This window comes from Cygnus atratus, chromosome 1 (assembly GCF_013377495.2).
Source record: "Cygnus atratus isolate AKBS03 ecotype Queensland, Australia chromosome 1, CAtr_DNAZoo_HiC_assembly, whole genome shotgun sequence".
Taxonomy (NCBI): Eukaryota; Metazoa; Chordata; class Aves; order Anseriformes; family Anatidae; genus Cygnus; species Cygnus atratus.
The window spans coordinates 34,360,881-34,386,907 of record NC_066362.1 but is presented as its reverse complement, the minus strand read 5'-3'; the positions used below and the strand labels follow the sequence as shown (position 1 = coordinate 34,386,907).

The 26,027-nt window shown below is 36.4% G+C and overlaps 1 protein-coding gene across 5 annotated transcripts in view; it reads right to left on the bottom strand.

The window, feature by feature from the left end:
* Positions 1–26,027, bottom strand: part of SLC16A7 (solute carrier family 16 member 7) — an 86,729-nt gene that overhangs the window by 20,678 nt on the left and 40,024 nt on the right. For all 5 annotated transcript variants that reach the window (XM_035544064.2, XM_035544062.2, XM_035544063.2 and 2 more), the window contains one exon: positions 16,987–17,229. In XM_035544064.2, coding sequence (XP_035399957.1) covers positions 16,987–17,200 — 214 coding nt within the window. In that variant the 5' untranslated portion in view covers positions 17,201–17,229. The remainder of the gene's footprint in view (positions 1–16,986; positions 17,230–26,027) is intronic.

Below are 26,027 nucleotides of genomic sequence, written 5' to 3'. Positions count from 1 at the left end.
AAAAAGTTAAAATTAGTTGTCCAAATTTTGCATTAACATATTTATTTTGAGAGAGGTCAGAAGCACCAAAACATTTCAGCATTTTTTAAAACTTCACTTATATTTGTATTCCTGTTAACTTCAGTATCCCAGAGTAAACTGAAGTAAACTGAAGCACATGGGTAGATATTTGCAAATAAATGAGTTTTCCAACTTGGAAAAAGAAAAGAAACAAGAAAGAAAGGATGGAACAAGCCAATGATAAGATGGAACAAAAGCACCTGTAAGGGAAATGTATTTAGAGACATTGTAACACCAGGCATACTTCTCACACAGTAGCCTGCATGCTTCTGTAATGCTGATAGCTGGAAATAGAACCAGCACATGGTAAGTGAATCCCAAACAGTCTTCTCAGAAACCTGTTGTTTTCTTCTCAGAAAACCATTGCAACCAGCTTGTAACTTAGTAAGCAGTAAATGTAATGTAGTGCATCAACATGAACATTAGAAAACTCAATTGCAAATGTGAGTCTCCTGGAAGACTTAATGAAAGTTTCCTGCAGAACAAAAGATGACGAGTTTTTCCAGAGTGGTATTTAACAGCAATCAACTTAGCTACTCAGTAGCTCATGTACTTTTGTGAATCTAAAGTTAACACATCTTTTTCAAACTTAAAAATGTGCTGGAAATTCCACCTAAATAATACTACTGGTGACATGCACAATGAACCCATGCCACAAAAGGTTATTTCTCTTTCAAATGAAAACAAACAAACAAACAAACAAAGACTTAATCATTTTGCCTCTCAAAAATACGAGATAATAATACTAATACATAAATATTAATTAAAATAATTATCTATAGCAAATAGTTAACATGAAGGTATTAATAGTAAACTTCATCAAATTTTTGTCCTTTTTAGGGTTTCAGCAGGAATTTCAGGAGGTACAGAAGTACAGGAATACTCCAATGGACATATTTAATTGTTTTCTTGCAGAGGTCTTATCTTTGAAATATTATTCATTCATGTCAGTGGCTGCTCCTTCTTTCTCTGTGGATGTTTACAGGCGAAAGACTGTTTACTTTGGTAATAGCTGTGTTTGAGCACTTGTACTAAAAGTAGCATCACCTTTCTGAAAAGATTAAAATAAATCCTATTTAATTTGTCTACTTTCAGGGAGCAAAGGAAAAATAATACCAATCTAAACTGAAGGATAGCATAGTTACACAGTATTTATAGTACCTATATCTCAAAGATATAAACTATTGCTAAAAATGCTATGCCCAGATACAGAAACTACATATTCAGATATTCAGACAATATAAAACAAATAAACAAACAACAACAACAACAAAGCAGTATTCATCAAGAATTAATCATAAAAATATGAAGAAATAAATATAAACACTTATTTAAGATAACACTTTAAACCATTTTTCCTCATTTGGTTGTGGGACTCCAAACGGCACAAATGAATTGTTTTCACCTGGGATAATAGAGGATTAATCCAATTTAAAAGTATTTTTTTTTACCTGGAAACTTCTGAACTCACTAGTGAGTTCAAAGAACTTGAAAATTCGTAACTAAAGGTCAACATGCAGACTTCTGCATGTCAATGCAGATCACAATTCTCAGCAATACAATTTGTCTTTACATCTTGCTACCTGTATGAATCAGATTGCCAGACAAGTTCTGTATATTCTGATGCCACAAAGGGGGGATGATTTTCTGTATTGTTGCAGATCACAACACTGAAAAGACAGCAATTACAGTATACCATTGTTGCAGCTACAATTATAGCAACTTGAAAGTAAGAGCTATGTTGTTAATTTCAGAGCTAATCACTGAAAAAAAAAAAAAACATTCCTTGCTAATATTTAAATTCTTCACAGATATTTTTGCAAACCATGTTATTAACTTACAAATATATAGTTACAAATATTTTCCTAGATTTTTTCTTTATTTCCTCTTTGAGTAACAACTGTCTTTTCTCTCTCTGCATATGTGCATGCACACATGAGCACAATATTCAGAAATGTTTGTTATTCAACACTTTCTATTTATTATTCCCTGATTCATTTTTTTTTTATACACTTTCTTAAAAATCACTGGCTACTTTTCCTGAAAACAGAACAAAACTTTGTCATTTGGAAGCCAAGCAGACATCACAGAGAGCAAAAAGTCAAAGCAAACTCTTTCAGAAGACCTTGAACAGGCTATTTAGTAGTTCTTATGAATGTAAGATACATTCTCTGCAACCCAATTCAGTATGTTTTTCAGGTAATGCATTCACCGTGAAAAATTCAGCCAACTTCAGTTAAGATTAATATTGCCATTTGGACTTCTCTGTCTTCTTCAAACTGCCCATTGTATTTATATTCATACAATATCCCATTTTCTCCCTACACATCATCCTATGGTTTGTTTTCTTCCAGAACAATATTACATCTAACTCAACTTTGAAATGACTCCCTACACATAGTAACAGACAATAATACATAATTTCAAAGAGAGCACAAGATACATGCTTCCTCTGCCTAGTTCCTTTGTTATCATATTCCTGTCTGGTCTCAATCTTGCACTGTATAATTATATTTGAAACTGAAAATACTCAATCTACTGGCTACGATGTTTCTGTGGACCACTTACTGTGAATTATGGATCATGAGTGGATCATTAAATGTCATTAATGATATCAATGTCATGAATGTCATATTCAGAATATATGCAATGAGAAGTATAAATCTGGATTTATTTAGAATGGGAAGTCCTGAGAAGTCATCATATGTAGGTCATTGTCGATAATACTGTTAGATTAGTTCCAAATGCATTTGTTATTTAACACATATGTAACGCTATATTTAATATATACTTTATATAAAATCTTTCTAAAATATTATTTTACCATTATTTTCATTATAATTGTATTCTTAATAATATCTGATTAAACGCATATGGTGACTTTCAGTGGTAACAATTTTAAAAGCTTAAAAGTGGGAATTTCCCAAGTTCCTTGATAGCCTGTAAACTAGCTCACGTCTGAAAATTTGTATAAGGTAAATAAATATATCTGAATAATATTTAGGTCACAAAGTACTAGGGGAAGGGGGGAAAGGGAAGGGAATTTATTTGTTGTTCAGAGACATTGTACAAAATGGGAACTGGGTGTTCTCATTAGATTTTGGCATCCAAGATATTTAGAGTGTAAATGCAGGAGATAGCAGTATATTAATGGGATCACAACACATGCAGAATTTGCATTTTTCCCACTATTTTGCAAAAGAGGAGACTGAGCAGTCAGGGTAGTGGAGTGGCAGGGGATGGGGTAGAGGCACGACTACATGCAGTTGTCAACTTAAAGTGAGAATACTTTTTTATTTTTTTCTTCCTGTTTTCAGACAAGTGAAAAGTAAGATAGAGAAAACTTAATGAACAATTCCAGAATTTTAGAAGTGTTCCATGGGTTCAGAACACTTTCCAATTCACTTAAAATTTAGACACCCAAAATTATTATTATTTTTTAATATGAATATTTAAGAAAATATTTTCCAGTCAGTAAGTAATTTAAGAATGAGCTCTTTTCTCTCTTAGTTCTTTTTCTCTCATTTCTCCTTATCCTTTTACAGCAAAATATACACACATGACAATAACATTCTACTCAATAGAGCTGAAAGTGAAATCATATCCAAAACGTTGAAAGTCAAGCAGGAAGGGCAGAAGGCCAGCTTGGTTGAGCAAGGATTTTCTTCAAGAGCTTTGGCAGAAAGTGTATGGCATCTGGAAGCAAGGTCAGGCAACATGGGAGGACTACAGGGATGCTGCTCACCATTGTAGAGAGAGAATCTGGACAGCCAAATCTCAATTAGAGTTGGAGCTTGACAGTAGTGTTGGGGACAATAAAAAAGTATTTTTTAAGTATTCTAACAGGAAAAGGAGGACCAGAGCAAACGTTGGTCCGATACTTGATGAGGATGGTCACTTATCAAACAGGGACATATACAAAGCAGAGACATTTAATGCATTTCTCGCCTGTCTTTCACACCAGTGATGGGCTTTGGGACCCCAGCTGTCCTAAGTTGGAGGACTGTGACTGCGGGAACAATAAACTCCCAGTTAACCCTGAACTTGTGCAGGATTTGCAGCTCCACCTGGATGCATACAAGTCCATGGGGCCTGATGGGATTCATCCCAGGGTACTCGGAGAGCTGGCTGATGTCATTGCAGGACCTCTCTCAAATATTCTTCAAAGGTCTTAGAAATCTGGAGAGGTTCCAGTTGACTGGAAGCCAGCAAACATAGTTCCAGTTTTCAAGAAGGGCAAGAAAGAAGATCCTGACAATTACAGGCCTGTCAGTTACAGTTCAGTGCCTGGTAAAATCATGGAGAAGATTATTCTGGGAGTTATTGAAAAACACCTAAAGGACAACACAGTCACTGGTCACAGCCAACATGGGCTCACAAAGGGGAAGGCCATTTCTAACAAACTTAATTTCCTTCTATGACAAGATCACCCAGCTAGTTGACCAAAGGAAGCCAGTCAATGTAATCTTTCTGGATTTCAGTGAAGCTTTTGATACTATCTCTTGCAGCATCCCTCTAGACAAAATGACCAGAATACAGTTAGATAAAAGCATAATAAGATGGGTGAACAATTATCTGACGGGTCAGGCCCAGAGGGTTCTTGTAAATGGGGTTACATCAGGCTGGCAACCTGTCACCAGTGGGGTTCCCCAGGGCTCCATTTTAAGACCTGTCCTCCTCAATGTTTTCAAAAACGATTTGGATGAAGGACTTGAAGGTATTTTTGAGCAAGTTAGTGGACAATACTAAACTGGGTGGAGCTGTGGAGCTGTTGACTCCGTCAAGGGTGGTGAGGCCTTGCAAAGAGATCTGGACAAATTTGAAAGCTGGGCAATCACTAACAATATGCGGTTCAACAAGAACAACTGCCAGATTCTGCACCTGGGAAGGGCAACCCTGGTTATATGTACAGACTGGGAGACAAGATGCTGGAGAGCAGCCCCGCAGAAAGGGATCCGGTGTTTTGATTGACAGCAAGCTGAGCATGAGCCAGCAGTGTGCCCTGGCAGCCAGGAGGGCCAACTGTATCCTGGGGTGCATCAAGAATGGCATTGCTAGCTGGTTGACAGAAGTGATTGTCGTGCTCTGTTCTGTGCTGGTGTGGCCTCACCTCGAGTACGGTGTGCAGTTTGGGGTGCCACAGTATAAGATATAAAACTATTAGAGAGTGTCCAAAGGAGGGCTACAAAGATGGTGAAGAGTCTGGAGGGGAAGATGTATGAGAAGCCGCTGAAGTCACTTGGATTGCTCAGCCTGGAGGAGACATCACAGAGTGAACATCACAGTCTACACCTTCCTCACAAGGGGGAGTGGAGGGGCAGGTGCCTCTTTTCTCTGGTGACCAGTGGTAGGATCCAAGGGAATGGCTTGAAGCTACTACAGGGGAGGTTCATGCTGGATATCAGGAAAAGGTTTTTCACCAAGAGGGTGGTCGAGCACTGGAACAGGCTCCCCAGGGCAGTGGTCAAGGCACTGAGTCTGCCAGAGTTCAAGACGTGCTTGGACAACGCTCTCAGACATATGACCTGATTTATTTATTTTTTAATTCTATGGTTCTATGATTCTATGATATACCTGTATATTTTATCTATTTATATGAGCAGATGTCGGTTTATCTTTGCATATTCCCATACCTACCTCACATATGTTTTGTCATCTGATTTGAGTTTGTCATCAGACTGACACTTTTTGATTTCCTTCTACAATAAGAGCTTTGTATAATGTGTCTTTCAAATTTTTAGAAGTTTCCTATGCATATTAGCCATATGCCATTTCTTTCATGGACTTGTTCAACACATACTCTTTCCACAGACCGCAATCAACCAAAACATGATGACTTCCTTTAATGTGGGGGAATGTATGCTTTCCCCTGTAAAAAGAATATTTCATAAAATATGACCAAGTAAGGAGTGTAAGAGTCATGAAAAAATGACTAGAGGAAGTCTGGGACTTAACAAGTGGAAAAAAGAAGATATTAGCAGGGAGCTGGGCAAAGTTATTTATGGCATTTGTGTTTTGCCTGGACTACAATGGAAACAACATGCATAATGTTCTCTACAAAGTCCCTTCCTTTATAGCAACAGAGAATATATCCCCGTAGACAAGGTTCTCTTAAAATGGGAGGGGCTGGGGAGGTCTAAATCAAGTTTGCTCGTATGAATAAGGATTATTTGAGCTCTGCTGCAAGCAGCAACATAAAGTGTCTTTACAATAGCCATCTTACTGCACTTGAAGATAATATTTGTATGGCTTTTGAAACAGTCATATTTCCTTACCTTTTGTGAAGAAATAAAACAACCTAGCACTGGCAGAAACCTTATTCTCTACCAAGTAATGTAAAGCAGCTTAGTTCTAATGATTGTAATGCATCATAAATTCAAAATAAATTAGTGGCCATTAAAATATAGGCTTCCTATGATTTGTATTACAGATGCTGCCTAGTTATCATGTATTCCTGGATCCACCTTTCATCTAAGGAGTTATGCTGATATTTTTCAGCCAGAACATATTAAAATGATCCAGTGAAATACACCTTCCTCTGCAACGATTTAACATATGTGCTTGTGAGGAGAATATTACTTATGTTTCCTAATAAAATAATTATTTTCTTCCTTCAGGAGGAACTATGCTTCTCTAGTACGTTTTAATACATCTTACTGAAAAGCTATTTCTTAGAAAATTGAGAAAATTGACTTATTTAGGCAGTATGTGTATCTGAACACCCTGTCGTTTTTGTCTGGTTGGTTGGTTGTTTTTTTGTTGTTGTTGTTGTTTTTAATAATATCTGGAGAAATGATCAAGAAGAAATTACATGATCCAGATTTGTTCCTGTCTTAATCTCACCTGCCACTTCAACTGGTTCTGAGTATAGTGTCTAGTGCTGTGCACTCAAGTTACTGTTTATATTTGAGTAAGTAAGTATGAAAAGCTTCTGAACCAGAATGGATTATATATCTTTGCACACTCTTTGCACAGGTATAAATTCACTGGGTGAAGCACAAAAAATCACTCAAAAATGTATTACCTTTGTGAAATACTATTTGATTTTTAAGGAACAATACATAAATTAGAACTAGCACTCTTACACTTTAACTTCCATTTTATTCCTAAAATGAAATAAAAAATGCAAATCTCAGAATTCTCAGCTGAGTTAAATCTGTTAAAAATCTTCAAATAACCCACTCTGAATTATCTCAAACTTCTTCTGTGATACTAACTAAAGAAATTAGAAATAAAACTATGCAGCATTCCCATGTTCCAGGTCACTCAATAGTATTTTGCATTTCTAAACATTACCAAATCATCTAAAAAAAATGTAGCAGCTCTACAGTTTGTTAACTGCAGCTTAGTGTATGACCAGCTACAGGACTGCATTGCTCATTATTGTACATAAAGTCACGAAATGTACAGTGGACATAGCTCTGGGATGAACCCCCGTCACATTCTCAGAGGTGTAGTCTTTGTGTAAGTCCAACCAATTGGAAGGAGGGATTTTATTTATTTATTTATTTATTTATTTATTTAGAGATTTTCTGTAAGTTTCTATTACACTATGTGTTAATTAGAAATGATTGTTCAGGCTATCAACAGCTTAAAACCATCTCTCATGTCAACTGTATTCTCACTTGAGAATCATACAGTTTCAGGTCATTACCGGTGGATATTTTGTTACACTGTGTGTTACATCAATAAATATCAGAACAATCCTTACAGTCAGGGTGCTTGATTGCCGACTGCTCAGCCCACTGCTCAGCCCACTTCGCAATACTGGAACTACACAGAATCCAAATAATTAACATTTATGTTAGGAGAAAGACTCATACTTAAGGTCAAATTGTACTGCGTCCTTGAATTTTTATTTTTTTAACTTATTTATGAAGCAGAGATAAGATTACTAACAAATAAGTCATACCAAAAAGGTTGATCAAATGATTACTTTAATAAAGTGAATACTCCCATTTTTTCTTAAATGCTATACACCCTCAAAACTAATCTTGTATATTTTATATTTTATTTGGGGGAAAGAATCATTTATGTATAATGTATTTTTAAGGTTGATATTAATAAAAATGAGATTTTAATAAGTGCTTGTGGGAGCACTTAAGTCATTGAAGGTACACTGCCAAAAGACATTTATGTCACAAACACCTATACATAAACATATTAGCATATGTTTATATGTTGACTTGAAGGAAGCGAGAAATAAATCTTAACTTTGAACTTCATGAGATCACTTAGGCATTTGAAATTAAGCACATATTGCAGGATTAGCATCATGGAGACCATACGTGGAACAGAGTCCCAGGCAGTTATTCTGCATATCTCTGATAACAGCATAACATTGTCACTGAAACATGTAATTCATCACTACATATTTTATGTTTTAAGTTTTCCTACTGACTCCATCCTCCCCCCCCTCAATGATTCTAGAGTATCTGGCCATAGATTCAAAAAAGACCTGCAGATTCATCATATGTTGAGCATGAACTGAAGTTGTTTATCAATAATGTATCTATTTACCTAGTTTAGTTATTTTATTTTACTGCATTTTGCTCAGGAGATGTCCAGGGAAACTAAAACAAATAAATAAATGAATAAATAAATCTTATTCACCATATGTAATGCCATGCTGCTTCTCACCAGCTTCAATACTTCATGTGTCTTAATTAAATCTTTCATGGCAACAGTCTTGGTTTCTTATGGATTAAATAGTTCCTGCAAAGAGAGTTTTTAAATAGAAGATCCAAAAGTAAAGCCTCCTGCTCTTAGCTTATTTACTTGCTGCTTTGAAAATTACAACTATTCCGATTAGGCAAATAACAACATCTTAATTAGAGACATTCAAGGCTTAGCAACATCACAATAAGGAGGGATTAATTCTGCCATTTACGTATATGATAATAATTCAGGCAATTTAGAACAGAATTGGTCTTGAAGCGTTTCTGAGTGAAATTTGACTTCCAAGGACACAAGATTACTCCACTTCTAGGGAAGGCTGAATAGGAAACCTCTCTTCCTGAATTGTGCCTACTCTGAGAGCCATTACAAAGAGTCCTTAGGAAGTCCTGACATTAAGCTGCTCCTCTGAGTAAGTTATATTCTACTATGTAGAAAATAACAAGAAGACGAAATCTAGGCTACATCTTCAAATCTGGAAGCAGCATGTGTGGGACAGCAAAGCTTGTTCTTGTAAAAGAGGAAAAAAATAATCACTCACATAATTACTGCTCCTGGAAAAGCAAAGGCATTCCTCCATAGGAGAGCGGTATGAGCAAGATTTGTAGCAAAACACATTTAGTACTGCCAGCTGATACTGATAGGGAAGTGTTTGGGGAACTTACTTCAAAAAGACTGAAATGTTTTCGACTTTCAGATCATTCACAGAGCATAGGAAAACATAACATAGATTATAGATTTCTATGCATAGATTTCTATCAGCTTATAATCAGCTACAGAAGAATGTAGACCTAGTCAATTATTAAGCAAACAACCTTTTCTCCCAGCTGGGTTTTTTGTTTAGCTAATGATGGAAGCTGAGGAATTATGGGTTTGAGGAAAGATTAGATATTTACAAGCTAATAAACAATTTTAAGATTAGCAGAGAGTTTTAACAGTATCAAAACTAGTACAACATAAACAGTGTCATTGAAACATGGAAGAATTACAACCTATGCAACATTCAAGAGATCTAGAAAGACTAAAAATATTAATAAAACCTTTAGCAGGACAAGTTCAAAATCACTATCAATTGGGTGCATATCTCTGCAGGAACATACTTAGATTTTGAAGTCTCTAGAGAGTGAAATATAACATATTGGTATAGGGCAACAATTGTGTAGGGTAGCATCACTTAAGATGTGTGCAAAATAGAGATCTGAAAACTTCCTCTAGGTTCCTTTAGCACTGAAAAGACAGCCAGTCTTTCTAAAACATGATTCATCTGTCGTGTTTTGGACATTTAACATAGCAAAGGATGAATCAGAAATTTCCATTTTTATTGACTGACAACAGAAGTTGTCTAGACAACTGGTTCAGATGTAGGTACCTACGCTGAGGAAGACTAAACAACACATGAATCCCATCCATACGATCTCTAGTTACTACTGTTAAAAAGCTGTAAGGGTAGCACTATTTCCTTTATAATTTTCTAAGAGTCAAAGCGGTGAAAAGTGTTTCAAAGCAGTACATACAGAATACCCAAGGCGACACAATTAATGTAAAACATGTCCATGGAAAAGTGCTACAAGAATTGTTTGAACTAGATGATGAAATGAACAACTTATTTCAATCACAATCTTCACATTTAACTCCATGCCATTCAGTTGTCTCATTATAGTTCATATTAATCTGAACAAAAGTCAGGTAAAATTGCAGCCATAGCACTTATCTGTTTCTTGATAATTAAATAAAAATGCCAAAATTTGTGAAAAATAAAGGTAAACTTTTTTTCTGCTTATATGCTCCAATGAAACACATATTATTACTGAAGCTGTAGTTGTATGTGCTCTTTGACATGGGTAATCTTAATAGCAATCTTAATAATCTTCATGGTAATAGCAATCTTAATAAACTTCAGTTAGATGAAAAGGTTCTGACTGATTAGAAAACTCCTTGTGTGGTATGTGTGTTTACATGCAATCTCTGCAAAAATCGTCAAAATCAGTTAATCAATTAAGATTGTTTGAAGTAATCTTAAAAGACAATTTAAAACCACCTCATTCTTTGATTTCTGTAGTTCCCCTGGCATCAGAATAAACCTGTCACTAAGTTCAGTTAACTCTGTTAACAACTATGTATCTGCATACCGTTACGAATGTCAGTAAAAACCTCAGTTGTTGCCAATTTATACTGGTTTATAATATCTTATAAATATCGCGGTCCAGCTCTGTTTCCCTTGGCTATACCTTTCAAAATAAACAAGGGAATAGTTCTTAGACATTCCAAAACAATGGACCAGTAAAATTCTATAATAAGTTCTTTGTAAAGTGCTAGGTTTATTATTTCATTTGAATTGCTGGTGTGATTACAATGGTATACACAGCATGAGTAGATAGACTTTTCCTTCCCCACAGAACTTCTCTGGTATCTGCTTAAATATCTCATGATTCCCAGTTGTGCTACACCATTGTTTCATTACCTTTGAATTACGCGACACACATCACAAATGCAGCCATTGTATGATCCAGTGATATGAAAAACTATATGGGAACTGATCCAACATTATTAGTATACAGAAAGAAGAATAAAAAAAAAAAAAAAAGCATTCCTTCGTCTAAGTTTTACAAGCTCAATGAACATATCAAAGGCCTAAGTTAGTCCCTCGATATTTTTTTAAAACAAACCCAAAGTTTTAGTCCCTTAGAAAACGTATTTTATAATGCATGCTATTTATTATTGTTTGCCTTTGACTCGTTACTTGAAATGAAGTGGGAGAGAAAAAAGAATCTTCTTTAGGGATAAAAAAGCTGTCAATATTGATTACTTTTACTTATAGAAATGAAGATCAAGAAAAATGCAAAGCCTTAAATGGGAAAAAAGAACTTAACTATGTTAATTATGTAGTCTATTATGTTGCCTGCTTGTCTATAAATGAGAATTGTTTTCCTTACAGGATTGAATTAATTTAAGTCACCACAAATATTTCTATGATAATCATTACTATTAACCTATGTCGTGGACATTGAAAATGTTAGTAAAAGTACAGGAGGAATTTTCTTGTAAATGTCTTTCTGTCAATTATTGAAAAGACAAAAATATTTCTCTCAATGGCAGCATGTCCTTAACTTTAAGATTGGCTTCTTGAGTGTGGCTAAACAGATCCCAGTAAAAACTGTTTCATGAAAACTTGACAAAATTGGATTCCCAAAAGGCACTGAATAACAATTACATCTTGTCTGTTCAGCCAACAAGCTGAAGAGTAAAAAAGCAGCTAGCTCCTGTAGACAGAATGATACTCCTGTTCAAAAAAATATATTTTATATACATATATATATATATATATATATAAAACCATCTACACCAGGTGTTTTTTCTCATCCTTCTTCCCACATCCAACTTTAGGGGTGCTTACTAACACTCTATTAGGGTAGAGACAGAAACCTCTTTTTGTTTAAAACACTCATTACTACCAGAGAACATTGACCTACAAGGTACAGTTTTATTAAATCTCAAAGGCTTCCAAGAAATGTAAGAAGTGGCTGTACTACCCTGCAGAGGCTTTATCAGAACTCCTTAGCATTCAGGTCTTCTTTTAAAAACTGAACTACTGTAAGTTTGTAACATTTTTGTTACTCTTGATACTTCTTTTTTGTACTTATCTCCATTTGTTAGTAAGATTCAAAATGCTCTGTTCCTGTGTCACCTCATTACGACTTCTTTTCCTTTATCTGTGAGTCTCAAATTAACTTGACATAGATGTTTTACATATATTTTAGGCTAAATGTGAAGTATTCCCTCATGCCCATGAGGCATTTGGAAAGTTGATAAGTTCTGCTTTCAAGGACACTCTAAATGAGGTTATTAAAATTCAACACTTTGCATATTCTGATGGAGAAAAACGTTTGTCCCTGACTACAAAGGACATAGGTCAGTTCAAGAAAGTTTCTCAATCTTCTTATCCATGGGCACTGAAGGCCTTGTACCAGTATTTGTAAAATCAAAATAAGAAAACGTTACCAGAGAGGGAGAAAAGTGTAGGAGCCTAGATTCTGTCCAAAAGTAAAAATCCATAACCATCTGTTGTTTGTGTTGCATGCATTTCGCAACTGTCATCTCCACTGTGCACGCCATTTCATCTTCACAGCAATATCTCTGAAACACCCACTGAGATAAAATCACAAATATTTTGAACATACCATATGATACGTTATTTTCCAAATTAATATTCGACAAAGTCATAATGAGAACTTTTTTTAGGTTACTTTGTGTTGTCACCTGAAAAATCTTTTAAGAGTTTGTTACTACCTGATAGTTAAGCTCAAACTTGAACAATTAAAGAAACACAGAAAAAAAAAAGAGAGAGGAAACTATTAAATGCTGCATTTTTTTTAATTGTAGGCATGTTTTCAGAAATAGTAATGACCACTACTTACAATTCTACAGCACTTTTTTCTTCAAAAAGGGTTCCCAAATGCTTTTTTAATCATTTGCTTGGAAAAATCATCTAGAATTTAAATGGTCACTGTCCCTTGGGCGGTTTAAGAAAAGGTTGCATGTGGTACTTAGTGACATGATTTAGTGAGTAGTATTGGTGGTAGGGAGATGCTTGGACCAGATGAACTTGGAGGTCTTTTCCAACCTTAATGATTCTATGATTCTAAGACAATCCTACATTTCACAGCTGAGTCTGGCTTGGAGAATTTAACAGCTCTCAAGCTAATTCCTACAATGCAACGTCACGCCCAAGAAGTAATTTTTGAAAACAAACAAAACACCAACAACAACCAAAACCAAAACCAAGCAAACAAATAAAAAACACCAAAGAGAAATTTGCCCTTGGAAAAATGACAGAAAAAGAGTTAAAGACAAATAAGTAAACCAACTGCTTTTTCCTTAAGGAAATCTAAAACCCAAAGTCAACTGCATCTGAAATCAACAGACCTGTCACGCAGCTTTCCTGGCTGCCACTAAGGCTCCCATCAAAACTACACTGAAAGCAATAAAAAAATTTTGTGCTGTGTTTTTGTTTTGTTTTGTTTTTTGCTGGAAACAGATTGAGCTCTGACAAGAAGCTCTCTAATCATCTTTGGCTGGTTAATGATGCACAAAGCGAAAGGTGAAGTTTAGAAAAAGAGAATGAACTGAGAGAACTTGATATCAAATATATTTGGTCTTCTTCAATTCCTTAATGCTTGCATGCATCAGAGCATACATACAGCTCTGTAAGTATGCACACATAGTCGATATATATATAAGAATACATATATGCACGCATATCATACATACCTACGTGTTCATATACATACACAAACACAGGGTACCCTGTCAAGATAGCTCAACTAATTTCATCTTATCCCAGATTCTGTCCTCCAGCATAAAAAGTTTGGTGGTCTCAGTCACAGTCCCTTGTGTGTAGGAGTCCATCACAAAACCATCACCCCTAATCTAATACAATTGACAGTCTCTGCTCAAGAGAGGCAGAAGAAGGAGTTGCCATGGAGACTGAACTATTGCTCTTCTCCAGAGGATGCTTCTTTCAAGCACAGGCTGAACAGCGGAGGCTGTCCAATATCTGTAACCTTGATCATATTACAGGATCTTGCATTTTGGGAAGGCTTTTTAGTAAACTCTAACAAATATCCAGGAGACAAGAAGGGGGGAGAAAACAGAGAGCTTGAGGGAAAAAAAAATAAAAACAATAAAAACAAACAAACAAAGAACAACAAAACACCACCACAACAAGAACTGTATGAAAGTGCATATTATGCTAGATTGAGAGAGGGAAAAGAGTTTCATATTGACTTGATTTATCAGATTTGTCACCTCTGCTTAGTGCTTTCCTAACGGGGTGAATGCTGTGCTTGACCTATTTGCTGGAATTAACCAGGACTGCAGGAGACCATATGGATTGCCAGATGGTCTGCTATAATTTAATGCCATTTATTCTAAGTATGAAGTAAGTGATAAACATAATTAACATTCTTTTAGCTCCTTACTGGATGCCTTTTATTAGCTTCCTTTTTTTTTTTTTTTTTCCTCAGGAATTGAAAGGTAAGTTAATACCTTGTTACTGAAACACAGATGCCAGCTAATTACTGCAAGAGGCTGCAGCCTCCAAAGCAGAGTGTCGGCACAGACTCTTACTTATTCACTGACCCCACTGTGATGATTAATAGGTTGAATGCTAAGCTCTAATGAGGATGACAGATCTTAGATGTTTTCAAGTTACCTTAATTAATAGCATGATGTACAGAGTGTTCATGCAGACATATCACACTTCATAGTAAACACTACACCCTGTACTCATGGTCTTAATGTGTCTTTCACATTACAGCACATCAAATACTAAGGAATCAAACCACCTTCAGACAGTAAAAACAATGCAGTGATTTCCTTCAGATATGTTTTTCCTGATTGCTATTTCATACTCTGCCAGTGATTGTCTAAAAGGCCTATTTTTTAGGAAGTGGTTCTAGAGAAGCTATGGCTTCAAAGAGTGTTTATATCAGGCAGGATCGTCATTCTCAGCATTTCAAAACCATGAGTCCATAACAAGATATGCAAACAACTTTGCCTACTGTTCCTGTGCTGACAGTCTTCATAGGGACTGGGCTAGGTCTTAGCAGAATGAATAGTCAACTGTTTTGTAATGTTTAACATCAATGTACAGGTGAAGTTAGCATGCTGGTACTCATAACACTGAAGGAAGTACTAGAGAAAAGGCAGCAGTACTGAATGCTTTGCATTTTACATTAAATGTTGTGTACATTGAACCTGGTATATAAACATGACCACAGCTGAATGCCCTTTGATTTGCATCTGTACTGTTATTAAAACTTAGATGAACTTTGATATGACAGAAATGGCATAAATTAAATGTTATTCAGAGATTAAAACAAACAAACAACACCTGTGCTATAAAGCAAATTTCCCCTTAGAAAATTTAGCTGATTAAAAAATACAGTGAAATAGGGTCCAGAACAAAAGTCACAGCATAAGGTAAGTGGAAGCAAAACCCAGCTCTTCATCATCTGTGTTCTTCTCTTCTTCCATATGGGTCCACACTTGTTTAGGGGCTTCCACAGTTACACATGTATACTCTATAGTGCAAATCTACTCAAATGTAGATATGCATCCTTCAGAGAAGCTAATTTAGAGGGGACTTGAACTTGACATGTTGTCCATCCCCACAGCTGCCATGCACACTGACTGCCTCTGGATTGCTTGTAGACAGTCTGTCCAGATGTGCCTGGCAGAGTCCTAGTCAAGCATGCCTGGGCACAAGAAATGCCACATCACAGGGAAACTCATTTCTAGGCTTGCAGTACCCATAAAAGCCAGTCTGGTTTGAGAGTGACCTGGTCACACATAGCAGGGACATACATGAACCTTTACCCTGCTTTTGAAGGCATTAATTCAAATTACTCCTTCATTCGGTGAATTTTCTCATGACTGTTGCTGTTCCTATAAATTCCTTCAGGATTCTCCATATGAATAGATATAGGATCAAAATATCTTAACAGCAAACTTTTATTGCTATTGACACCACTTGTCACGTCATCTTTATTGGGTCTCTGCCTCTGCCACCATTTGAAAAAAAACATTCATTTTTCATTCCATTAACCGAAAAATATTTACCTGCAGTGCTTAAGCCAACACTGTGATGGCTGCACGATCTTTTTTATAGTCAGAGGTGAAAAACAGGTACTTAGAGAAACTCCCATAGCCTGAATTCTCTTCTATGTGTACCTACCTCTCTTCCTGGACTGCTAAAGCAGCTATGACACTTCAAGTGCCAAGACTTAGGCACTTAGGCTGAAATCAGTGATAAAAGAATTACCATGATAAAAATGAGACCATACATCTTTCAACAAGTTGTTTACTGGACCTGATAATACCATAATTTATTATAGATACCACTTCTGAAAAATATTGGAGTGATGCTTTTCAGTGAGTAAAGATACAGTGCTATTGGCACAAGGTTTTCAGTTTCTCTGTATACACTTTTATACATATGTACATATGCATATATAATATATGCATTTAATACCTCCATTACTGCAAAGAGTCAAATGTTCCAGGTGGTTACCTCATAACATTTTTATTTTAAAAAGGGCATTACGTAAATTCTTACCTGATCTTAAAATTATTACCTAATAAATTTAGATAATAATGATAAAATCAGGTAGTAATTAACTTCAACTGCTTTAAGATCATAGGGAAAAAAATAGACAAACACAATATTTGCAAATTTCACAAACATCTTACCTCCTGCATACATGACAGCCAACATTATTGATGATATCCAAGCTATCTCGCTATATGATGTGTGGAAGATTTCCTGTATTTCTTTGAAGAATACTGTGATGGCTTTAGGGAATGCATAGGAAAATCCAATGGAAATAAAAGCCCCAAAGACCACAACCCATCCCCAGCCTCCATCTGGAGGAGGGTATTGTGGTGCTCCTGTTGCTGGTGGCATTTCTGGTCTTTGTCTCTTCTCCAACTAGGCTGAAAAAGAAGAGAAGAGACAAAGTTTCATACAGTTTTCCTCTTTTATCAAACTGCAGTATTCTGTCATCATCTGCAGAATCTTCAAAGCTGAGACCAATTTCCAGTTTACATGGGACCACATGGGACCTGTTTTTAGAAGCAAAACCTGTTCTGAAAAACAAACAAAAATATTTGTCAAGAATATTTGAAATATCCCATTCAGTATGTGCCACTACTACAAAGGACTGACCTCAGTCACTGAAGTTGTGCTTGCAATTAGTCACTTAGAAAATCAGTCACTTGGAAAGCAAATGTGCCTCTATGGGTAAATTTATGTAGCTTTATGCTCTACAGTATGGATTTAGGATAGGTATGAAACAGAAAAAAAAATGAAATCAGATGTACAGGAAACAATGGAAAAAAGTTATAGTAAATTATTCATAAATGCTATTTTGTTAGCAACATTTGCACGTACTTCAGAAAAATCATCAGCAATGACAGCAAGTCATAGCACAGTGCTTTATCATATGCTGCCATTTTCCAGTTGTTGACAATTGTTAATATTTCTTGCTTAACTCATGAGAACATTTTAAAAGCATGTTTAAAAAAAAAGACAAAATTCCTTGTGTATCCATAAAATAAACATAAAATATTACAATTCCAAATTGTATTGTTTTTAACGCTTTCATCTGTGAATTGGTAGATGTTGCTATTACTTGCAGGAACAAGGTGGTGGTACTCTTTTTGCTGTTTCCACATGTTTAAAGACATCAGGAAGTCTTTCACTAACAAACTTGCAAACTTTCCACAACTATTCTCTAATTTAGAGTTTACCATAATAGAGGACAGCAGAGTGATTTTTTGTAGAGGTTCTGAGATGTGCAATCAAGAAATTCAGGGAGCTCAAGAAATCATAAGTAATTCACATAGAACTCCAAAGGCCTGAAATGAATTTTATACTTTTATTATCACCTTGATATCTAAATACTTAAGATGACTACATTACCCATTACCTTTCTAGAAAACATGTAGTAGCAAGAATCCATTTTGTAGTTCTGAGATTTTTCCAACATAAAACCCCTTTATTACTAAACAGAGTTGGGAGCCTACTGTGTTTTCTTCTGTGCAATCCAGACATGCCGCCTACACAGACAGCGTGAACTGAAAATTCCTCCTTCCTCTGTGTTCCTTCCTTGGGCATTTAGATAACTTAGTACTCTTGATTGGTCTCCAACCACAACAGTACAAAAAGCTGTGATTTATAACAGTATGTAGGTTTTTGTTATGTTTATGATTAACAGCGAGTCTCTGTAAGACTTCTTCTATGCCACTTATGCCATATCCCAGTTTCTCACAGCAAACTGCATTAGCAGTGGGATGATATAATTACCTTAACAAAAAAAATAAAAAACGAACTGTGTCAGCTATTATTAACCTCTCAGGATAGCGTCTAGAGTACTCTCAGGGTAAATGTCATGCAGTACTGCCTACAACACATGACAAAACTAGCAAAGTGTTGCTTTTCAGATTATCACAAGGCCACTCCTGTGATAGAAACCTCTGTAATTCTGATTCTCCAATTTACTGCTGTTGGTTGTAGACATCACGTTCATATTGGCAGACCTCCAAAGGGGCTAAATCAACCACTAAACATCTGGCTTCTATGCAAGGTTGCAGAAACCCAGGCAATTTGGCTTCTGCATCATATCATACAGATTTTCTGCTGGCAGCAATACATACTTACCACTCTGTACCCAGACTGCAGACATATTTTTATATGCATACCTAGAAAGAACCCTTGGCATGTACTTTGTTTCCAGCTACCCTGGTCTCAACTTAGTCCATTGACATGCATCAGTGAGGAAAACCTGGGTCTGCCCGTAGAAGATGTACAAGTAGGGACAATTCTGGTTGCTGAAACTTAACATTGGCAAAGCAGTTAAACATCCATTTGCTGTTGCTGAATCAGGACCCATTGGTAGGAAGAGTATCTCAAAAAAAACACTGTACTTGAAAAAACATGTAGCAATTGATTGCCACCACAAACACCAAAACACAAATTGGCACGAAAAGCAGAGCCTATTTCTGTAACCTAACTGGTAGTAAAAAACAAGAGTTTTCTATCTGTCCCAGAAAGCTGTTTTTCTGCTCATCAGAGAAAACTTTTGGTTATATCCTAAAAAAAAGGTTAACTATTATTTTCTTACACTTCAAAGTTTGAGCATATTTGTTTTCATATTTCATATTCCTATGAAAACACTTCTATCTTTATTATAAATTTTAGTAATGCAACACAACATCAATGCATTGCTCCCCATAAAAATGGGAAGTGCTTACCAATTTATTGAGGAAGTACTCCTTTTTCTAAAAACAACACACAACTGTTTTGCAAAATCACTGCCACCACATTGGTCAGAAGAACTCCAATGGTTCCTGAGTGTTATAACAACCCAATACACTGATACAGGCTTGGGAAAGGGTGGCTGGAAAGCTGACCAGCAGAAGACCTGGTGGTGCTGGTCGAAAGCCGGCTGAACATGAGCCAGCAGTGTGCCCAGGCAGCCAAGAAGGCCAAGGGCATCCTGACCTGCGTTAGAAATAGCACGGCCAGCAGCACTAGGGAAGTGGTTGTCCACCTGTAAGTAGCAGTGGTGAGACAGCACCTTGAATAGTTTTGGGCACCTCACTATAATAAGGATACTGAGTTGTCCAAGCATGTACAGAGAAGAGCAACAAAGACAAGCTGTTTGGAAAGACCCCATTATATCTGCTTTTGCAGAGGAGCAGCACAGGCTCTGACAATTCAATGCTTTCCTCTCTTAAAAAGCTTCACAGTAAACTAAGAAGGCATCACAGAAAAGAGCAAAGGGGCAGTGGCTGTTCCTATGCCTAAGCCTAGAGGTAACCTGCTGCAAAGCCAACTGCACTGCCAGCTTCTAGCACTGCTACAGTAAAATACTCCCTGCTAATGTATGCCAGGCGTTACCCTGCCACAAAGAGGAGTCTGGATCATCATATCTCACACCTCCTGTTTATCCCACAGAGTACAGTTAATAATAGCTTCCCTGATATTTCTTTACGATTGTGATAGCCAATTTTAGCACCAGTTAAAAGGTAAAAAGGAAATAAATAAATAAATACATTTGCACCAAAAGGAAAAAAGTATTCATTTTGTCAGAAACATTAAGTCCAACATTTCAAGTATCCTTCTTAGCAGCTAAAGCAGCTTTCTTCTGTAAAATTTTCATTTAATATCCCTGAAACTGAACTTCTAGAACAGTCTAGCATGTTAACATCCCCATCTCTTATCTAAGCCTAACTGTAAAGATCTGGATAGTATAGGAAGTATACAGACAAATGCAAAATCCTTAAGCAACCAAAACAAAGCAGTGTTTTAGATGAGTGGATGTAGATGCTGAGAAGGTGAGAGACAGAAGAGGGAGGACTGAAGCAGCGACAAGTGAAACGTCTTCCCAGAGCTCTCAGGGCTTATTATGGGCTATGAAGAATAAAAAGACATAGGGTAGAAAATGTAAAAACAGGCACATGTGAAGATGTTCAAGTGAAGGACACGGTGCCTGAATAACAACAACAACAAAAGCTCCATCTGAGTAAATAAAGGTCACCAGCAGAATCCCTAGTCAGTCGCGTGAATTCCACCGTGTGCTCAGGGCTCACACGAGAGCGCTGCTAATACCCCTCCTTTTACAGGCAGGCTGTGGGTGAGGGACGCTGCTTGCCATCCGTACAGAGTGGCAGCAGAGCAACAGTGACTGAAGCATGTCCCTGGTAAAGCCATCAACCCCTCTTCTCTCTGTCAGGTACAGAGACGCTGCTCAGCCTTTCCATACCCTGAATCAGGCTGTGCACAAGGATCTTCTCCTCTGTATAAATCCCATTTATGAAAGCAGTGAACAAATACATAGCTTACAGTAATCAGAGCTCCATGTGTTTACTAAGAAATAGTAGAAAGAGGACAAGAGGACACTTTAAAAACATGTGACGTGCTACACAATTATTATGTGGGTCTCTCATCACAACAACATTTAATTGGGCAAATGAGAACCGAATTATAAAGAGAGAGGTGGAGAGAAAGCGAGGGAAGGAGGAAAGAAAAAGGAGGAAGGAAAAAAGAAAAAGAAAGGAAGAAGGAAAAATGGAACACAGGGAAAGGAAGAAGGAAAGGAGGAAGGAATGGAGAGAGTGAGAAGCAAGCAAGCAAGCAGCAAGGTCAAACTAAGAGCAAATGCTACAGACAAATAATGCACCTTGATGCGACTTCATTCAGTCATGATCAACATGTTCAGACTGCTTTGTTAATATTCTGCAGCTGCCAGCTGCCAGAACCAGCTGTCAATACAACAGCTTGTCAAGACTCTTCTCAAAAGGAGTTGTGTTGTTCTCATGTTTACAGAGACGCTGATTTTACTGGGAGTTTTAGTCTTGTGTTTCTGCAACATTAGAGTAACTGTTTTCTTTTCCATTCCTGTTTTGTCTGCCTTGTCCTCAACATGCGCTATCACCTTAACTCAGCAGCCATTAGCCATTTGTCCCAGAGGAAAAGAACTGGTATGAGAAGAATCTGTCCCTAGTTGTAGAGTAAGAATATTTGGCATGTGTGTAGGGCATTCCAGCTCCATGTGGTAAGCCAAGGACTGCAAAGTTTTAAAAATTTGAGCAAATTCAGTCTTTTAATATTCCTGTGGGGTGATTCAGAAGTATCATCCACTTTCAGACACAGGAAACAAATACAGCAACAGGTTAAATAACTTGACTAAGTCTTGAAACAAATGAATGGCAGAGCTGGGACGTGGACTAATGTCTAAGTAAATTGTCAGTTAAGCCTGAGATTTTTAAGAACATGTGTGTTTTAACAGTTCATTAGGTAATAAATGCTGATTGATCGTATAGCTTGATACCTGAGTTGGAAGCACAGGTGTGGTACAGTTTTTGCTTTATAGGTTTGGAGAGTCTGCTGCTCTAGCTCAAACTTAATGAATATAAATTGCATTTCTATATTTGAAATCAATGATTTTGTGGTAGCATTACCTAAAGAATGAGCTATACAGGAATTACACTTTTATAAAATACCCTTGTTTTAAAGATGTAAAAAAAAAAAAAAAAACAAGCCCAAGAAGGGAAAGGGGTATCATCTCACCAAATGGTACTGCCTCAGCAACTTCTATAAGCTCTTCCCATTATTCTGTGAGCAACACTCAGTATTTGAAAAAATATATATATATATATCTTATTAGTTTTGAGAGATGGTGTTGCTCTGACTTGGGATTTTGTTGTGGGGAAAGGGAGGATGTGGAAAGACTTGGGCTGAGGGACCAAGAGAGATTGTTCTTTGCTCTTATCTCTAACTACACACTTCTGGAGGCAAAACAGCTCCTAATGAGCACTGGTACCCAGACTGCCAATCTTTCTGAAAGAGAAAAATAGGCTACATTTTGTGTGAATATCTGTATTCAGAGACTGAAGGGCATGTGATAAATAAAACCCAGGTATATTACACATACACTCAGAATCTGAGTTTACTGCACTTTTCCACTGGGGTCTAACCCGCAGGATAAATACTCCCCGTGAGAGAACAAACCTGCTAAAATGTACCCATGTTAACAAGCATTATCAAAAGCTGCTGGATTTTGTAAAATTTCTCCAACATGCTTGAATTGAAAGGCAATGTCTGTGAATGCGTTCCAGACAGCAAAATGTGACAATAAAGTACATTATACTATAACTATAGTATACTATATTCATTTGTATTTATGGGGCTTATGTTAGGATTTGTTATTTCTGATAAAAGTCTAGGCAAATCTTAAAAACAAAAAATCACTGGCCTTAATTGATTTTAAACCCTATTTCACATCAGTCTCCAACAGCACAATAACCAACAAAGTTAAAATATATTACCATGGTTATTCTAAATACCCAGTTTTATCTTACTAAAAAAAAAGACAAATTATTTTTTCCCTTGAAGAGGGGATGAAGGAGTAGTTCTAAATTTTCATATTTATGAAAGAAACATGCCGTTAGTCAACCCATCCATAATTTATAGTTGAGAATCAATATTGTAGAATACTTTTCATCCCACTGAAGCAGTACCAAGACAAGTATGTGCCTGAAGACAGCGTGGGAAAGTAACAGCCCCTCACACAGCCAAAGCAGGCATAGCAGTATTTTTCTTCCAAATGCGTGGAAGGTTAACAGAGGCAGGCTCTGTGGAAGGAGGCAGAAGGAAGGGAAAGCTACTTCCTGTCAGATAAAATAAATGAACAATCCTAGTAACTTTCTTTCCTCTTAGGGTTTGGTGTTGTAATGGACTGAGTCTTAGTAACAGCACCAGCTGAGCAGATAATTGGATGGAAAAGCAAGAACTGTTTGTTGAGTAAAACAAGCATGATTACAGATGTGAGTTCCTGATGCCTGGGGGAATAATGAAAGGTCTAATTCACTTTTACCAAGAATACTGGAATAAAGGCACGTCCTCTGTTTGTCCCGGTTTGAGGACTCAAAATAGGACTACTGAGACAGAAGTGAGTCCTGTGTGGTAAGATATTGTCCTATAAAAAGCAAAAGTGTATAAATTGCACTGGGAGAGAGTAGCAAATCCCATTCACGCTAAGGCACTGTTTAATCGATGTTTAAACAAAGTCTGAGGCCAAAGGCTGTTACTAAGTCACTAAGGTCAGGTTTTTACAGAACTGGGACCTCCATCTGACAAAATTACATTGAAACTACTGTTGCTACATGATTGAGATCAGATTGTGAGCACTACTGAGTCAGTAGTGAGATGAATAACAATTTCTCAAAACTAATATTAATGCAGCATTTATAATTACTTGGATTTAGTTTGCTGTTGATGTTGTTGTTGCCGCCTCTTCCTTCTAGGAAATCATATTTAGAACTTTAGAAACCAGTTCTGTATTCACAGTCATTCTGGGTAGGACTTCCATTCATCACGCCTTCTGTTACTACCTTTTTTCTTTGACTTTATGGGAAAACTAAATGACTGGCTTACTCTGGATGACTAAATGCCTGGATGAGTAAAGTTAAGTGAAATGAATTCCAACCAAAGTGATTGCAATTCTGTTTTAATTACTTCAAAAAAGCAGTCAATAGAATATCTAACCCAGAGGAGCTGGCATCCCACCCAAATTGGAGCACACTGAAATGAAATGTTGATGGCTACATTGAAAATGACAGTGATACAGTCCGAAGAATTAATTAGTTTTAACAGTAAGTTGATTGAGGCTGATGAAAAATTCTGTGCACTTGAAAAAATCCCCAAACTAATCAACCTTTAAAAAACAAGAACAGCAACAACAAAAAACAACCTCTGTTGTACCATTAAAGAACAAGTTTTAATAAGCTCAGCTAAACTTGTTTGTTATAGCTCAAAGTGTCAGCTCTCTGCACTGCAAGAATATTGATCTGCTTATTAGTTTATTTCTAACCACCCCTACCATCCTTTCAATTCTGGGAGTACTCCATCATATTTATCTATAAGCTTATTATTTTAACACTTTAGAAACCAGTTTTGAACCACTGGCAATATAAGCCTTTTTGGTACATCAGCACATGTATATTCTTTAAAATTTACATTGAATGAATGTTATAAAAAAGAATATCCAGAATAACAGAAATGGCTTTGTATAAATCTGGAGCTGTATGTTTGATAGATACTTTTAAGAGTTCTGATATTTGGAGGGAGGAGAGTTATATATTCACTTATTCGTAATATTTTATAAATATAAGAACAAAGGTTTCAAGTCAGTGTTAATGGAGTTATCTGCACTGCTGCTGCACGTTATTTGAAAAATAAATAGCATAATCTTTCCAAAGTAGCAGATTTTCCATTATCAATAATAACATATATTCATTTTAATACAATTCTCTCGGTACTAGGCTGGAGGCAAAATATTGATCATGGGGAAAAAAATAGTCTATTCTTAGTCTGTGCAACTAGTTAAAGTTCTTAAAATCAAGATTCATATCTTTTTACATAATTATATAATTCAGAAGTGGCAATATTTAATTCATTTCCTACTGAAGATAATATTCACATCCATCTATCAGTTTAATATTTAATGTTATGAAGATGCAATAGATTCCAATTCAAATTCTGCTGACATAAATTTCTGTAAATGCTATCAAAGTTAATCTCTGCTCTTGAGGCTAGAATCCAAGCCCTGGCTGTCTTCTTTACTTCTACGTTACTGCCCAGGGTACTTTCTGCATATGTCCTAGCACTCACCTAAATCCTGTTCTGGAAACATCATCTCAGACATAATAAGAAAACATTTTTCTTCAATGCTTGTGCAGCACATGACTCCCATGGGTGGAAATAGTTACTAATATTTAAGTCTCAGTGACAACTACTTAGATTACGTAACAGGAAGCAAACTGATCTGGATTCTGTTCCTAGGAACATATGACTGGGATCAAATAACAGTACAAGCCCGGAAAGTATCTCCAGACTGCAAAAGCTTATGAAGGGTTCACACTTCAAGTATTCCTGCCAGTTTGGAAATTGTTACTGGTTTAAGAAATGTTTTCTATATTATTAATAAAATGGAAAAAGTTAGTAATGTTTCTGATGAGATAGAAACAAAAGTGTGAACTGAGAGATCTAAAGAATTATACATTACCTTAGCTAGAGTTAACTTGTGTACTGTACTGAAACTTACCACTTAGGCAGGTAAGAAGGAAATGGACAGAACCATCAAAACTTACAAGGAGGAAAATACCTTTTAAAAGAAATTATTTGGGAACTACTGGATCTTGGAAAAGCCAGAATATTTTCTGCAGTT